Consider the following 16,810-nt stretch of genomic DNA (forward strand, 5'->3'; position numbering starts at 1 on the left):
GGGGATAAGAGATTCCAGATTTCTACTACTTTTTGTGCAAAGAAGTTGCTACCTGACACCTGAATGGCCTGGCTCTAATTTTAAGGTTCTGCCCCATTGTTCTGGACACCCTCAGTAAAAGGAAATAGAACGCCTCAATTAGATCAACCCTATTTGCAAGGGAATACAAGCCAAGTCCTTGCAACCTCTCCATATAGTTTAATCCAGTATCATTTAGGTCAACCTGTGCTGCATCCGCTCCAAGACCAGTATATCATTCCAGAGGTATGGTGCCCAGAACTCAATGCGGTACTCTTAATCAGATCTAACCAAAGCTTTATATAATTAACGTAACTTCCATCTCTTTGTATTCCAGCCTCCTCAAAACAATAACATCCCATTGGTGTTTTAAAATACTTTTTGTACTAGCTTTTAGTGATTTCTGTAGTTGGACTTCTAAATCTCTCTGTTCCTCTACAAGTATTAATCCACTATATTTTTGTCTGAATATATCTTTAACATTCAACCACTTTCCTTAAGAGAAATAATGAATAAAAGCTGGGTCAGTCTGCAGAATCTTTAATTTTTGCTGGATTCTGATTGTTGTTCGATTTAAACATTTCTGTGCACATTTATTTTTCAAAAAAGAGCATGTGAAAACTGGACTGTATAATTTACTTTGGTGGTACTGAAGATATTTTTAATTCTATTCGAACTGTTGGAACGAGGTTGGTGAGCACTGTGATTAATTGTTATAGATCACAATTGTGTTGTAATTTAATTTAATTTTGGACGGACGTTTAATTTGTTTCCACAGTTGAATCATTGTTCTGCATGAAAATTTCCTCCTCTCTTAAAATATTAGAGTCTAGTGTGACCTAGCCTTAATCCAGCACCAGTAACACAATTGATATAACTATTAATTGACAGATCCATAGATGCTGCAGCAAAAGAAAGCATACAGAGGTTCTGATTCTAACTGGCTCAGTCCTCTTCCAAAAACTGTCGTTAGGTTGATAGATGAACTTGACCTTGATGTTGAATGAGAATAAATTGTTAGATTTAGCTCTTGACACATTGTTAAATCCAACCAACTCAATGCAAAACGTCTCCTTGAAGTGTAGAATTCTCAACAACAGACAATGCAGCACAGTTTAAGAATTCCAAATTTTAATAAAAAAATATTTCATTTCACAGTCTTTCCAAAACAGCAATTTCATATTGATCTTTTGACATCCATGAGAAATCATTTAATGGATTAAATTTAGCTTGGCTTGATGTTTGGAATACATCAAAATTCAGATTAAAAAAAACTATATTCACAGGTTAATCCATAGCAAGATACTGTTTAAGATCACTGTTCTGTGGTTTAATGGGTAGCAATTAGAATTCCTGCTATCTTACGTGAGCTCTGATTAGATTGTTTGCAGAGGATGAAATGTAAGCTATGCAACAATAGGGTTCATTGAGCAGTGCGCTATGCATCAACCTCAGAATCCAAATGATTAACATGTTCTCAAATTGAGAGATGTTTTGTACAGCTGGAAGCTCAGTCCATGATTCATCTTGATTCACAGATCCCTCTTCCAGTGATTGGATCTTTCACCTTGTGATTGATGCCCTGTCCCAGATCCTCAATCCATAACTGCACTCTTGTTCGTGATCTACCTTTCCACAACTGAAGCTCTATCCCCATGATTAAAGCCCTGTCCCTGGATCCACCTTGCTCTTGTATACTCGTCAAGACAAGCAAAGGATGACAGAGGCGGAAGATATAACATTAATCTACTTTGTACCGAGTTAAGTTGTCACACGATCTTAATTCAGATCCAGTGCAGCTATCCCTCAACCCAAAATTCTTTCAACAAATTAATTTACCCTAAAGACCCAGACAGTTTTATGAAGTTCAATTTCTAATTCCTGCTGAAATCAGTAGCCCCCTCTTCCAAGTGATCTGCAGCCATCTTTCTTTTATTATCCTCCCTCTCAGAGATCCACAGATCCCTTCTTCTCCCTTTTTGCAATCCCCTCCTTCCTCCACACATCTGAGGCCGTTTTCCAGCCCTCCACATGGAGACTTACAACTCTCTCTTTCCTGTAGAGAACTACAGCCCCCATTCTCTATCTCAGAGATCTGCAGCCACCATCCTTCCTACAGCCCTTCTCCACTGCCACTCAAAAACATCCAGACATTTTTCTCCTTCCATCTACATCTACAGTCCTTTTCTGGCCTTCAGAAAAGATACACGTTTCTTCTTCCCTCTTTTGAAATTTGAAGACCTCCTCCTCCTCCTCAGAGATTTGCAGCCCTCAGTCTCGATTTAAAAATGAATCAATTTTTCTTGTGTTGCCCTCCTACAGTCTACCTTCTAGGCAGGAAGATTTACTGCATTTTGATGTTTATGAAGAGGAAAGGACTTTGTTTCCCTTTCAAAGTACTTAAGGTATGAACAGCTAAAGCAAAGCATGCCAACAAAATTTAGTTCCTGTCCTGTTTTTCAACTAAAGGAACAGGTTAGACCATTCAGCCTCTTCAACTTTCTCCACAATGGCTGATCTGTACCTCATCTCAATTTACTCAAAATCCATTGATACCCTTAATGAATAAAAATCTATTGATCTCAGTTTTGAAATTTCAATTATCCCAGCATCCAGAGCCTTTTGAGGAAGTTCCAGATTCCACTAACTTTCGTATAAAAAAGTATTTTCTGATGTTACTCCTAATTGGGCTAGCTCTAATTTTTAGATTATACCTTCTTATTCTGATTCTTCCATCAGAAATAGGGCGGAATTTTACACTGGTGGGGTTTTACAGTCCCGCCGAAGTCAATGGACATTTGAACGGCTCACCACATTTATGGCCCGCCCCCACCACAATGAGGTCATAAAATTCTGCCCATAGTTTCGATCTATCTGCCCCATCAAATCCCTTTATTGTTTTGAACACCTCAGTTAGATTACCACTTAACTGTCTAAACTCAAGGGAACATAAGCCAGGTTTACACAACTTGTCCTCATGAATTGACCCTCTAAGCCCAAATATTATTCTGGTAAATTTGTGCTCTATCCCTCCGAAGCCAACGTATCCTTTGAAGTTTCAGTGCCTGAAAACTGAATGCGGTGCTCCAGACAGGGCCTTGTCAGTGTTCTGTACAACTGAAGCATAATTTTCTCTCTTTTGTATTCCAAACCCTTGAGGTGACGTCCAATATTGCATTATCGATTACCATTTATACCGGGGCATCAGCTTTTAATGATAAAGGAAAATATCCAATCTATTGTAGTACCTGTGTTTTTCTATTCTCTGAATTTTATCAGTCCTTGACCTTGATGGCTGCTTGAAATCTCAATATCCCTTCATCATCGAACAGCCCAACCTTATTATAACTCTGTCCTTCCAGAAATCCCACAAAAGTGAGGAGTTAAACACTCTAAACATAAGTGATATATCACAGCAAATCAGATGAGAAGGTCTGAGCCAAGCTCCAAGGATATAGTGCAAGCTCAGAGCAGCAGGCACCAGCTTGGCCACTGTCCAAATCCGAGATTGCCTGATGCTGTATACTGTCTTGTGGAATCACTTCTGGCATCAGTACCTGGGGTCGTGAAGCCAATTTCCTGTTGCAGCAAGTCCAATGGCAATGGAACTGGAAGGACGGTACTGAACCTCCCACATCTGAAGTGGTACAGCAACTGGGTGAGAGAAAACATTAATATACATTCAGTTAACCAAAAATTCCATTAATGCTCTGTTTCTTTATTCTTCAGTTCTCTGCTGAAGACATCAGTCTCTGCTGGGTTACTCTTCAATGGCCTTCAGTACCATGATCTAATTAAATAACAGAACAGGTTCAAGGGACAGAATGGTCTACTCCTGTTCCTATGTACCTCATCCAGGTGATCATTCTTCATGCATGAGCCTAAGCAGCACATGTTATCAGGCCACACAACTATAGAGCACATCACAGTCACACTCTATTGTGGTCTCATTCCATCACGACACATGCACTTCAGTACCTTAGCTGATGGTTTCTTCCATAGCTCAGTGGCATGTAGGCAAATTGCTTCATGTCAACAGCTTATGTCAGTTAACACAGATCACAGATCAAACCTGGGAGTTTCTTGATCTGCAAGGCCCAATAGTGTGCCAGGCAATGGAACTGGTAGCAACATTCATGAGCCAAGATTTATGTCCAATAAATCTCTCAATTACAATATTCCCAGCAAACCAAGTGTATCTGTAGAACAGAGAGACATTATCTCAGTCACACTACTTGGCAATAAATGGCAAGATTAATTTGCAAGCAAAATATAAGAAATAAATCAAAAATAAATAAATAATGGAAGTTACTCAATGTGAAAGTAGTATAAAAGACCCAAAACTGTAAGAAGAATACTTGACGGACAACATTATGGGAGTTCTATCATTCTCAAGCCATGGGAAAGAATGTGTTTGAGTAGGAGATACTGTATCAAGCTGTAATGGTGAGGATGGACACACTGACTACGACTAATGTTGTCATCATTAAATTGTTGTTGTACCACTGATGGTCTAAAGCTGCAGGTAACTGAAGGTTGGCCTTACTATCTGTAGCTTTAGGTCATCATCAGGCACATGCTGAAACTCATCTTGTGTTATCAGGAGTTTCAATAATTTGTTAGTAACATCTACAATCAATAAGGTAGGGCATTTCACTACCAGCTCTGCATTAAAAAGAATAGGAATCTGAACTATACATATAATGAAACAAAATCACACTGTCCAGCACCACTCTGCATACCTGTCTCTCCAGGTGAAAGCTGCAGGGTGTAATAGGTGCATCTGCTTGCACATATGTCCTTAGGTAAAAGCTGAACCTCAAAGACCCCCTGTAGCTGAGCGATCCACATCAGCAGGTCCCCATCATGATCTCTCATCTGTGCAAAAAAGAAATCTCTCAGCATTTCTTTCTCAGTTCACAGTTAATCCACATGGCTGCTCTAGTTGCCAGAATGACTGCGTTCACAACTATAAGTATCAAAGGAATGAACCAATACATAATCATCTAAGGTCCAGAAACACTTGTAGAATTGTTTGTGCAGAGGCCATCCAGAAACAAAACCTACAAAAAAGGTAAGAAAGTATCAGATACATCAATACTCATGCAACTGCAATAAAACATGGACCAATCAATTATTCACATTCTTATCCAACTAAAGCAAATATTGTTTTACCTTTATAAATGTGTCTGCCGTGGCGCCATTCTCTTCTCGTGAAGCCATTAGCAGCCAGTTAGACTCTGCCAATTCCACTACCGGAGGGAGGAAATAGGGTCGCTGATAAAACGAACGGATCACCTTCGCAGCTGCTTTGTTGCAATTCTTCCTGTATAGAGATAACGGTCAACATTCAATGATTGAACATCATGGTTGAAGCTCACTCCAGCAGCCTTAGCTCAGAAACAACAAGGCTGTAACATCAACTGGTGTAAAATTCATTTGCAGTCTGACTCAGTTCACCACACCTGTTTAAGTCCAGTCAATTTGCCAATTCAAGGAAGATCACCACTGTTTCACAGAGTACAGATGAATACACAAACCAAAACAAGTATGATGCACAATAATGGACTGCAATGAACAGTATCCACATGAAACACGTTGGGCCATAACTTCTGAGCTCCCCAGTGTTGGTTTCGGTGGGGTGGGGGGGGTGGGGGGGGTACCCCAAAGATGCACTGGGGAACCCGTCTTCCAACTTCAAAGGTCAGATTTGCACGGCAATTGTCCAGAGTGCAAACTTCATCTGGCCAATTACCCTGCTATGGTGAACCATCCGAAAATGCAATTTAAATCGCAAACTTCGGATGGTTTCGGCTGTGTTACACAAATAGTTACTCAGAAAAAGTTAGAAGAATTAAAACCTCTTCTACCTTCTGGGTAACTACTGTAAAGACACAGACCGCATCCCCCTCAATCTCCCCCAGTCTTCCCCGCCAGCCCCCCCCGAACCAACTCTCCATGGGATCCCCCCCGACCTGACCCTATTCGAACCCCACCCACACCGACCCTCAGAGCCGGAAGGCCCGGCCACTCCCACACCACGAATCGACACAACCCATCCCCCGGCACCCTTCAGGCCTGAACCCCACCCTACCCAACAGGACTCTCCCCCGCAAACCACCCCAGGGGTCTCCCCCACACATCTCCAGGGTTCTTCACCCACCCCCTCACTACCCCCCCCACCGACTCCCCAAGGGATTCCCCCCAAACCCCACCTCCGAGGCCAGAAGGCCCTGCCACCCCTACCCTACAAACCAACACTACCAATCCCCCACACGCCACTAACAAACCCAACCTACCCAACACAACCCTCCCTCCCGACCGCTAAGAGCCCCCATGATGTCCAACTGACCCCACACCCCAGCCCCCGATGTCCAACTACCCCCACGCCCTAATGTCCGACCGCCCCATGCATCCCACACCCCGATGCCTGACCACCGCATACACTCCCCTCCCACCGAATGTCCAACCACCTCCACGCCCCATCCACCACCACGCCCCATCCGCCACCACACCCCAACCCCTGATGTCCGACTCCTGCCACACCCCAATATCCAACTCCCACCCACACCCTACCACCCCCCACTGATGTCCAAACTCCTCCACGCCCCAACCCCCGATGTCCGAACCCCTCCACATCCCAGCCCCCGATGTCCAAATGCCCCCTCCCACCCCAACCCCCTCTGATGTCCAAGCCCCCAATCTCTGACCCCCAACCCCTCCAGATGTCCAACTCCCCCCCACAGCCCTGATGTCCGATCCCCCCCAACCCAAATCCTATCCACTTACCCCAGAGGCTTAGCTTCTCCCAGGCTTGTCAACTTCAATGGGAAGAAATTTTACGTAAGTAATTGGGCTCGGAGTGGCAATCGGAGTTGCGGCCCAATGTGAAGGGGGCACTGACCCTTGAGTGAGAGTTAATTGCAAAATTAATGATTTACAAAAATATTGGCATCGCAGGGCGTGTGTTTTTTGGATGAAGATTGGAATCCCTCCAATGATGACATAATATGGCAAGGCAGGCGGGGATGATGATATGGAAAGCCAAACTGAGATAGAGGGATTACACGTGGCAGATGTTATTGGAGAAGATCAACTGGTACAGAGTTGTGAGAGTGCAATGTCATGACATCCATGGGAAGTCTGGTTCTGATAACTAACAAATCACAGCAGCCAATTAATAATCAGCTAAGTGTGTACAGGAAATGTTATGAATGAATCAGATGGGAGAGAGTTAAAACTCCATTTTATTTACTGTTTGGGCATTCTTCCAAAGATGTAAATGACAGTGCTGTTGTTCCACAGCAAATAGCCAAACCTTATGGACAGATCCAAACAGTAGTTTCTGTACGTGTTTACAACAAATTAACATGTCAATTCATGATTAACAGCCTTTTTATATTGGGATAAATTATATCTCCCTAGCCCCCAAGAGACTGGCCAACTTTAACAGAGTGTGGAGTCACAACTGAAAATTTAAGAGTTATCGGAGTCAAGAAATTAGGAGTGAAAACTGGACAAGGCTGTAATGTTTTTAATGGATCGCTTAAAAAGTACTCCGATCCTGATGAAGATATGATGGGCAGGACAAACTGAAGTGCTAGTTTGATAGTCACATAAAATAAAGGCAAGTGGCACTAGAGGGCCTGTTAATAGAAGAACAGTTTTAGAAACAGAAACAAAAACAAAAACAGCTGGAAAAACTCAGCAGGTCTGACAGCATCTGCGGAGAGAAACACAGTTAACGTTTCGAGTCCGAATGACTCTTCATCAGAACTAAAAAGATTTCCAGCATCCGCAGTATTTTGCTTTTATTTCAGAAACAGAAAGACGTTTTTGCAGTTGAAATTAGATGTTTGAGAACTCAGTTCGGTTAGACGGAAGTTTAGCAGCTGTTCCGGCAAGTTAGCCCAGTCAGCTAAGTTCTCGAAGTGAAAGTAGTATAGAGCAACAGTTAAATAAAGAAGATAATGTCAAATGAAACAGGAATTAAAGGTAAATGCAGAGGACTTGCTTCACACTCCAATATTTAAGCACAAGTCAGAGTGATAGAACCAGCATGTCAAAGGTTAGGGGAGGAACCTCATTTCAATATATCAATTATTAAATAGTATAGCTACTGAATCCAGAATATTACCTCAAGAGCATCTAAATTCTCACCAAATTCCACCACCATCTTGCCTAACCCAATCTCTACAACTACAGTCCTTCTCTGGCCTTCAGAAAAGATCCCTACCCCAGGCCCAACTCCCTGCCTTCAGCCCACTGACTGGCCTTTTGTACATGCCCCTCCCATCACTTGCTATTGGTAGCAGGGTTCTCAGCTGCCTTGATTCCACTCCCTGGAGCTCCCTCTCTTAAATCCTTTCATATCTCCACCTCTCTCTCTCCTCCTTTAAAAAGCTTTTCAAGCCCCATCTATTCTGCTTTGCTTTAGATCACCCCGCCAAACCATTCCCTCTATTCATTGGCATCAGTGCAGCTATGTATTTCCAATGTGAAGTATCTTCGAATGGCTTGTTTAGATTAAAAGGTTATACAAATGCAAATTATTATTAATGTTGCACTACATCAAGTCACAAGGACATAAATGTAATTCAGTCAAGATATGAGGAAACTGTCTTACTCAAAAGAGTGACCATCATTTGGAATTAACCTTCCAGGTAAGGTAGTTGGATTCAAAGGCAAGTTAGTCAGGCACACTAGAGAGATGGGCATCAATAGATATAGTGGGATTTCCCCATCCCTGACTACTTATGGGACTTCTATGCCATCAGTCTAGGCTGTAATTATGAAATAAAAACAGAAAGTGCTGGAAAAACTCTGCAGGTCTGGCAGCATCTGTGGAGAGAGAAACAGAGTTAACGTTTCAGATCCAGTATGACGCTTCTTCGGAATCCAAAAGGTTTATACATAAATGGTGAATGAACTATCAAGTACTTTCACGCAGTCTTCACACAATGTTAGACGGTCAAGATATTGCTCATTGTTGCAAATATCTGATTTCATAATTCATGTATTTTAGAAAATAGCTTCTAGTTTAGGAATTGAATTTAAATATAGATAAATGGAAACGTTTGGTTGAGAAACTGGTAAACAGACCCAGGGGATAACAGTCCAAAGGGTAAATGTGTTTATTTAATAAAGTCAGTCAGAAGTGAGATGATCCACCTCTGAGCTTATGGTAGGAACAGGAGGTCGACAATTATTTCAGTAAGAGATTTGACTTAAATTATTAATATCCTTCCCAGATCCAAGAAACTAAAAGCACCCTTGTCAACAGGGTGGGGTGGTCGTAGTGGTGGCGGTGGGGGTGGGGTTCTTGGTGGAACTAGCAAGTCTGGAAACAGGGCCATTAACTCGAATAGAGATATAAATCATTCATATGAGTCCCAGAATCAAAGGGTTGTTTTGAAGGTAAAATATAATTAATTTATGTTTCTGTTGGGAGCATCCCGAGTATGTCATGGAGATGGGCTGTGGAGATTAGGAAAGTTCCTTTCTTTTATCTGTGTGTATTTTCTCATAGAAAATAAGCAGTTCAGCTTAGGACTAGGCAGAGACAGGGAGAGTGACTGACAGGAGCTATAAGGCAGCTGTGGGACTAGGAGCTGTACAGAAGCTGTGGGAACCACCGAGTTTTGATGAAAACACAGCAAAGGATTAGGAGAAGCGAGTAGCATTTACCACACAAGCCTTGTTTCTTACCACTGAATTGCCCACTGGATAAGCCTCTGTCGATGGACCTTTTCCAAGAAGGAACCAGGACTATTCTCCAGCGAATGATGAGAGTCCCAATAACTGCAGACCTTTGTGTTCTGCAGCACTGGATGACCACTGTATAACTACAAAAGAGACAGCAACACTGGATTAGCCATATGCCCAAACCTTAGTGTTTCTGCTGTCTGTCCCCATCCCCAATTTCGATGTTCACCAGCTTCCCCCTTATGCCCTAAACTACGTGATCCATCTCTGCTCTACAACCACCTCTCCCCCCACTTCACCTTACCCCACCAGCTGCGCTCTCCCAACCTCATCCAATCTCTCCCCTTGGGAGAAATACAATGCAGTTTCAGATTCGCAACTATAATGACAGGACTTCAGGAGTCACCATCATTGCAAAGTGAAATTTGGATTTGTTGCTCTTTTATCTCACTCCACATACTAAGGTAGGACACCTCGCACCCTGATGAAAAAGTTACACAAGCAATGAGATCAGGAATTCAAATATCAAATAGATCGCAAATTCATAACCAGAGCATTCATAAGGGATGGTTTTAGTCCCTAAATCTGCAAAGGATAACAAGTGAAGGCATTAACCTCCACATCAACCACAAAGTTCACCAGTTTGGACATTTGTTGTTTCGCATTCCCTTCAACTCAGGAAGGGCACTGTAACTCTGGAGCTAAGTGCTGAGAAGGAATTATAGTCATAGCCTCTGGTAAAATAAGCGAGCAACCATACAAACTAAGGAAGCGGGGGCGGGGATGTACACTTGGAAGTTTTATTTCTCTCAGCGAGTGAGTGACATGTGAAACAGGATTCCAGAATTGGTGGTGAAGACTTGTTTTTTTTAAAAAAAACATTCTTAAGGAAAGAACTAGATGGATGTCTGGTGCTTGATCAAGAGATCAGTTGAAGGATGGGGCAAAACATGTATATATAGGCCTGATGGCATCTTCTCATCCTGGATTCAAACATAAACTAAACCCTTGCATCTACTGTTATCTAATTCATAAATGAGTATATTAACCCATCCACACATGCGGGATTAATGTCCTTGGTTGTTAGCTGTAGATGCAGTGATTAAGACTGAAATTAAATGTCTGGGAGCTCCAGCAGTCAAGCACTAGGACTCCTGCCTATAGGTTTCTGGGACAGAGCACAAGACCTCATTATAGGGCACTCATCATCAAATACAACACTGGAACATTTTGAGGAGACAATTTCCACACATCGAGACTAAAAGTTGAATCTTAGTCAGTCACTAGCCCAATAGTTATAACTTCAGCTGACCCTGATGCACTATCAATGGCAATTGTGGGGCAGCTCCTGTGCCTACAACACATTGTATAATTGCCCATTCACTTATGAAGTAGAAAAGAGGTTTAAAAAATAACCTATTGACTGACCTGAGTTAGGAATGGCACCGTAAATTCTCTTTGCGCAACCCATTCTTCAGCCCCATCCGTTATTATGAGGGGCAGATTCTGACGCAGGTAATTCTGGAGAACAACTTTTGGATCCACTTTGTGCAGAGATTCCACTTTGGGGTATCTTTGGCAAACCTAAACAAACAGATACACAAATACAAGGCTTCAAAAAAAAAGCTGTAACAACTTAAAGCAGGAAGGCAAGTACTTTGCCATGATAAGCCCAGATATTTTCTGTTTAAAAACAAACTTTTGCCTACAATAGTCTTATCTTCAAAATCCCTCCAAAAGCACCAACTCTTATTACGGTATGGTACACAGATGGTAGGGATTCTTCAAGTAGTCGCTATCTGTACACCAACCTGGAGAGGTAGTGTAGATAAGCTACTCAATTGCGGTGCCCAGTCTCCCCTGAACCTAATGTCCACACGTGTACACTTTACAGGGCAAGGTCATCAGGAGTCCAAACCCTAATGATTTTTCCCCCTCATCCTTGTACGTGGGCACTGAAACCAATTATAGTGTCCTAACTACAGCCCTGCACCTCCCCCCTCTGCACCCCACCCCCTGCTAACTGAGATGAGCTAACTTAGCAAAGAACGGGCAACATTTTGGTCTGTACCATGCATAGGTACAGCAAGAATAATCTTAATTCACTGAGCCATCATAAAAACTCCTGTTCTCCCAACATTATTAAAACTTAGAAATAGTTTATGACAAATAAATCAAATTATAATTTGCATCTTGCTGCCCTGGTGAGTTAATTACAAAGAAACAACATAAGCTTAGGTCAAAAGAGCTTTGTGTTTCTTATTTCCCACTTGCATAATGTGTTACCATGAACACAGTTCACCTCCATTATGTGTAGGAGACAGTCCGTTTGGCAAACATTATTTGAGAGATGACGAAAAACACCTAAACATTGTCCAATCTGATTCCTTGATAGCTCAACCACAGTCTCAAGGGGCAACCTGAGTTTCAATGTCATTTGAAGTATGAATATGATTTGAATGCTCTCAGTGGAGGTCCCACTCCAGCTTTATTAATTTTAGAAACTCATGACACACTGCTTCTGAACTCACACTGATGCAGTCTGTGAGCTGCAAAGACTCCAGGCCTCTCTCAAAGTAATAGGGGTTCCTGATCAGGCAATCAGTGTTGGAGTACAACGTCCAGTCCCAGTAAGGCAGCAACTGAAGATAAGAATAAATATGTATCTGTTAGAAATTCTTCATCTTTCAAAATTGCTTCATACCAAGAGATTTTTTTTATTCGTTTGTGGGAGGTGGACATCACTGGCTATGCCAGCATTTATTGCCCATCCCTAACTGCCCTTGAGAAGGTGGTGGTGTATGGGATTCCCCGTAAAAACAGGGACCTAGGTCTTGTGTGGAAAACACAATACTGGAACTGTGACTGCCCTTGACCTGGAGCCAGGATCCCTGAGACCATCATTTGCCTTAGACTTGGGCCAGGAACCCAATACAATCATCAATGTAGACCCTCAATACGATCAATGGCGTAGGCTCGGAGCCAGAATCCCTGGCCAAAGTCTGTAGCTGGGATCTCTGACGCCAGAACCAGACTTAGCTTGGAACGAGGATTTTATTATTAAACTACAGTTGAAATCACTAGTACAGCATGAACAGGGTACAGGGTCGGGACTCCCCATCAGTCTAGCGTGAACCAGAATCCCTGATAACAACATCTGTCTAGGCTTGTGGCTGAAATCCCTGTTGCCAGCACCACCCTCAGCCTCGAACACAAAAAACAAAAATGATGTGCAGTTTGTAACTGTTTCTCGTTTTTTCTCCCTTCTTTAAAACCTGGCCAATATTTTCTGCATTGCTTCAAGAGTCATTTAACAATGATCTTTATAAAACTACAGGCACACAATTCCAATATTTTAAGTAACAACCTGGCTCATCTGAAATCATAGGCATCTTGATATTGAAGATTAAAAACAGAAAATGTTGGAAACGTTCAGCTGGACAGACAGTATCTGTTTTTATTTCAGATTTTCAGCATTAGTAGTATTTCTCTATTGTTGATGCAGTGGGGTCTGTGATCGCTTGCAGTCAGGACAGCGAATCCAATTAGGCTGCTTTGGGTAAGTTGCTAAATCACCCGATGCCTTGACTGGTTATGGATATACTTGCTGGGTAAAGTATATTCTGAATCTAGTGAGCAGAGTAACAAGACAATTAATTTGTGCAAATCATACACATTGCGTGAACCAACCCATAACCTTCTTCATCTATTGAGTTGACAGCTCAACTAAGGGGATAGGGTACATATCCCCTAAACTAAGCAGAGATAGCTCTAACAGTTGTCAGATTTACCTGCTTGGTTGTTGGTCAAAAGTCCAGATAAAAAAAGAATTGCTAATTTTGGAAATCTCAAAAAGCTTTTGACAAAGAGCCATAATAGTCTTGTTAACAAAATTGAAACCCTGTGATTAAAGGGACAGTGACAGTGTGGATACAAAATTTGCTGAGGCAGAGTTGCGGTGAATAGTTGCTCTTCAGACTGGAGGGATGTATACAATGATGTTCCACTGGATTGGTATCAAGACCACTGCTCTTTTTGTTATTATTTATTATTCTTTATTAGGATGTGTGTCATTGGCAGGGCTAGCATTTGTTGCCCATTCCTAATTGTTTTTGAGAAGGTGAGGGTGAGGCACCTTCTTCATCCACTTGGTGCAGGTACACCCACAGTACTGTTCGGGGCAGAGTACCAGGATTTTAATCCAGTGACAGAGAAGGAACAGCAACATAGTTCCAAGTCGGGATGGTGTGTGGCCTGGAGGGGAACTTGCATGCGGTGGTGTTCCAATGCATCTACTGCCCTTGTCCTTCTAGGTGGTAGAGGTCACAGGCTTAGAAGGTGCTGTCAAAGGAGCCTTGGTGAGTTGCTGCAGTGCATCTTGTAGATGGTGCGCACTGCTGGCACTGTGCATTGGTGGTGGAGGCAGCACATGTTTAAGTTGGTGGATGGGGTGCTGATCAAACATACTGCTTTGTCCTGGATGGTATCCAGCATCTTGAGTGTTGTTGGAGACACATGCATTCAGACAAGTAGAGGATATTCCATCACACTCCTGACTTGCGCCTTGTAGATGGTGGACAGGGTTTGAGGAGCCAGGAGGCTGCAAAATTACCAGCTTCTAAGCTGTTCTTGTAGCCACCTTATTTATATGGCTGGTCCATTTCAGTTTCTGGTCAACAGTAATCTCCAGGATTTTGATTCACTGATGGTAATGCCATTGAATGTCAGGGTTAGATTCTCTCTTGTTTGAGATGGTCAATGCCTGGCACTTGTGTGGCCCAAATGTTACTTGGCACTTGTGAGCCCAAGCCTGAATGTTGTCCAGGTCCAGGAAAAGGACTGCTTCAGTATCTGAGGAGTTGTGCTTGGTGCTGAAGATGGCAAACATCAGCAAACATCCCCACTTCTCACCTTGTGATGGAGGGAAGGTCATTGGTGAAGCAGCTGAAGATGGTTGGGCAAAGAACACTACCCTGAGGAACTCCAACAGTGATGTCCTGGAACTGAGATGACTGACCTTCAACAACCACAACCATCTTCCTTTGTGCTAGGTATGACTACAACCAGTGGTGAGTTTTCCCCGATTCCTATTGACTTGTTGATCCTAACAGCATTGTGGGTGTACGTACACCACACGGATTGCAGCAGTTCAAGAAGGCAGCTCACCACCACTTTCTCAAGGGCAATTAGGGATGGGCAATAAATGCTGGCCTAGCCAGCGACGCCCACATTCCATGAACGAATAATAAAAAAAACTTCACTTTTACTCGGGCTCCTTGATGGTACTCTTAGTCAAATGCAGCCTTGATGTCAAGGCCAGTCAGTCACTCTCACTTCACCTCTGGAGTTCAGCTCTTTTGTCCCTGTTTGCACCAGATCTCTTTAGACTCTTGGTCCAGAGTGACCCTGGTGGAACCCAAACTGAACACCAGTGAGCAGGTTATTGCTGTGTAAGTGCCGCTTGATAGCAACGGCGACAACATCTTCCATCTTTTTACTGATGATTGAGAGTAGACTGCTGGGATGGTAACTGGCTGGGTTGGATCATTCCTGCTTTTTATGGACAGGGCATAACCTGGGCAATTTTCCACAATGTCAGTGTTGTAGCTGTACTGGAACAGCTTGGCTGGGGCACGGCTAGTTCTAGATCACAAGTCTTCAGTACTATTGCCAGGACCCCATAGCCTTTGCAGTATCAAGATCTGGATTTAGGTGTACAGGGCATAATTTCAAACTTTGAAGGTGACATGAAACTCAGAGCTGCAATGAAAATGAGGATATTAACACACTTCAGAAAGACATACAGGTGAAATAGGCAGATACATGGCAAATGAAATTTAATACAGAGGAGTGTAAAATGGTACAATCTGTTAGGAAGAATAAGATGAGGTAGTATAAATTAATTGATACAATAATTTCAAAGATGGTGCAGGAGCAGAGAGACCTGGAGGCATATGTACACAAATATTTGAAGATGGTAGGACATGGTGAAAAGACTGCTAAAAAAGCCTGAAGGTTGTTGCCTTTAATAACAAGGGCACAGAGTATCAATAGCAATAAAACATTGGTTAGCGTAAAAGTTTGTCGTAAGCTTGTTAAGGTCCTTTTTCACACAGTAGTTCAAATGTAAATAGTTAATGTATTGTTTCAGACTTTACAACAGACACTTTCATGTATTCTGTATATAAAAAATTGACTCCAAATTCCTGTCTCTGCCTGTCTATTATGACTGTAAATACATCAGATTTTTTTTAAGAGAAAAAAAAACATTGGTTAGGCCTTAGCTGGAATACGGCGTTCAATTCTGGACACTGCACTTTAGGAAAGTTGTAATATTTAATTCAGAACAGAACAGAATGCTCCATCTTGAAAATTAACTTTGTAAAGCTCCCTTCCCTTTAAAAATCAGCCCCAAATCAAACTGGATGAGACAATGCCGACGTGGATTCCGAGCCCAAATTCCAAACACCTCAAAATTTAACACGTTCTTCCCTCTTATTTCTGAAGTTCCAGAAGTTGTTCAGTAGATCCCACCCGACAGAAGGAGAAAGGGGGGGGGGGGGGGGGAAGGACTGCATTATGTAGAAGTGTTTTTAGCCTGTAAAACAATTCAACTATCCCCAAGTGTCCAGGGCAAAAGAGAGGAGGGGGGTAGAGAGAGGAGGAGGGAGGGAGAGAGGAGGGAGGGAGAGAGGAAGGGAGGGAGAGAGGGAGGGAGGCAGAGAGGAGGGAGGGAGAGAGAGAGGAGGAGGGAGGGAGAGAGAGAGGAGGGAGGGAGAGAGAGAGGAGGAGGGAGGGAGAGAGAGAGAGGATGGAGGGAGAAAGCGAGAGGAGGAGGGGGGAGGAGAGAGAGAGAGAGAGGGGGGGAGGAGAGAGAGGAGGAGGGGGGGAGGAGAGAGAGGAGGAGGAGGGGGGAGAGGAGGAGGAGGAGGGGGGGGAGAGGAGGAGGAGGAGGGGGGGGAGAGGAGGAGGAGGAGGGGGGGGAGAGGAGGAGGAGGAGGGGGGAGAGAGAGGGGAGGGAGGGAGAGAGAGAGGAGGAGGGAGGGAGAGAGAGAGGAGGAGGGAGAAAGCGAGAGGAGGAGGGGGG

At 43.1% G+C, this 16,810-nt stretch overlaps 1 protein-coding gene across 2 annotated transcripts in view; it reads right to left on the reverse strand.

Moving 5' to 3' along the window:
• Nucleotides 1–761: 761 nt before the first annotated feature.
• LOC144687786 (uncharacterized) overlaps nt 762–16,810 on the reverse strand; it is a 16,804-nt gene continuing 755 nt past the window's right edge. The window contains exons 2-8 of one of the 2 annotated variants that reach the window (XM_078554289.1): nt 12,255–12,365; nt 11,152–11,307; nt 9,727–9,863; nt 5,194–5,344; nt 4,761–4,896; nt 3,576–3,672; nt 762–1,010 (exon numbers count right to left, since the gene is read on the reverse strand). In XM_078554289.1, coding sequence (XP_078410415.1) covers nt 899–1,010; nt 3,576–3,672; nt 4,761–4,896; nt 5,194–5,344; nt 9,727–9,863; nt 11,152–11,307; nt 12,255–12,365 — 900 coding nt within the window. In that variant the 3' untranslated portion in view covers nt 762–898. Of the gene's footprint in view, nt 1,011–3,159; nt 3,673–4,760; nt 5,082–5,193; nt 5,345–9,726; nt 9,864–11,151; nt 11,308–12,254; nt 12,366–16,810 lie in introns of those variants that run through there. The other variant, XR_013578208.1, reaches the window with a different exon arrangement.

The sequence above is a fragment of the Cetorhinus maximus genome, chromosome 12, assembly GCF_964194155.1.
Source record: "Cetorhinus maximus chromosome 12, sCetMax3.hap1.1, whole genome shotgun sequence".
NCBI classification, from domain to species: Eukaryota; Metazoa; Chordata; class Chondrichthyes; order Lamniformes; family Cetorhinidae; genus Cetorhinus; species Cetorhinus maximus.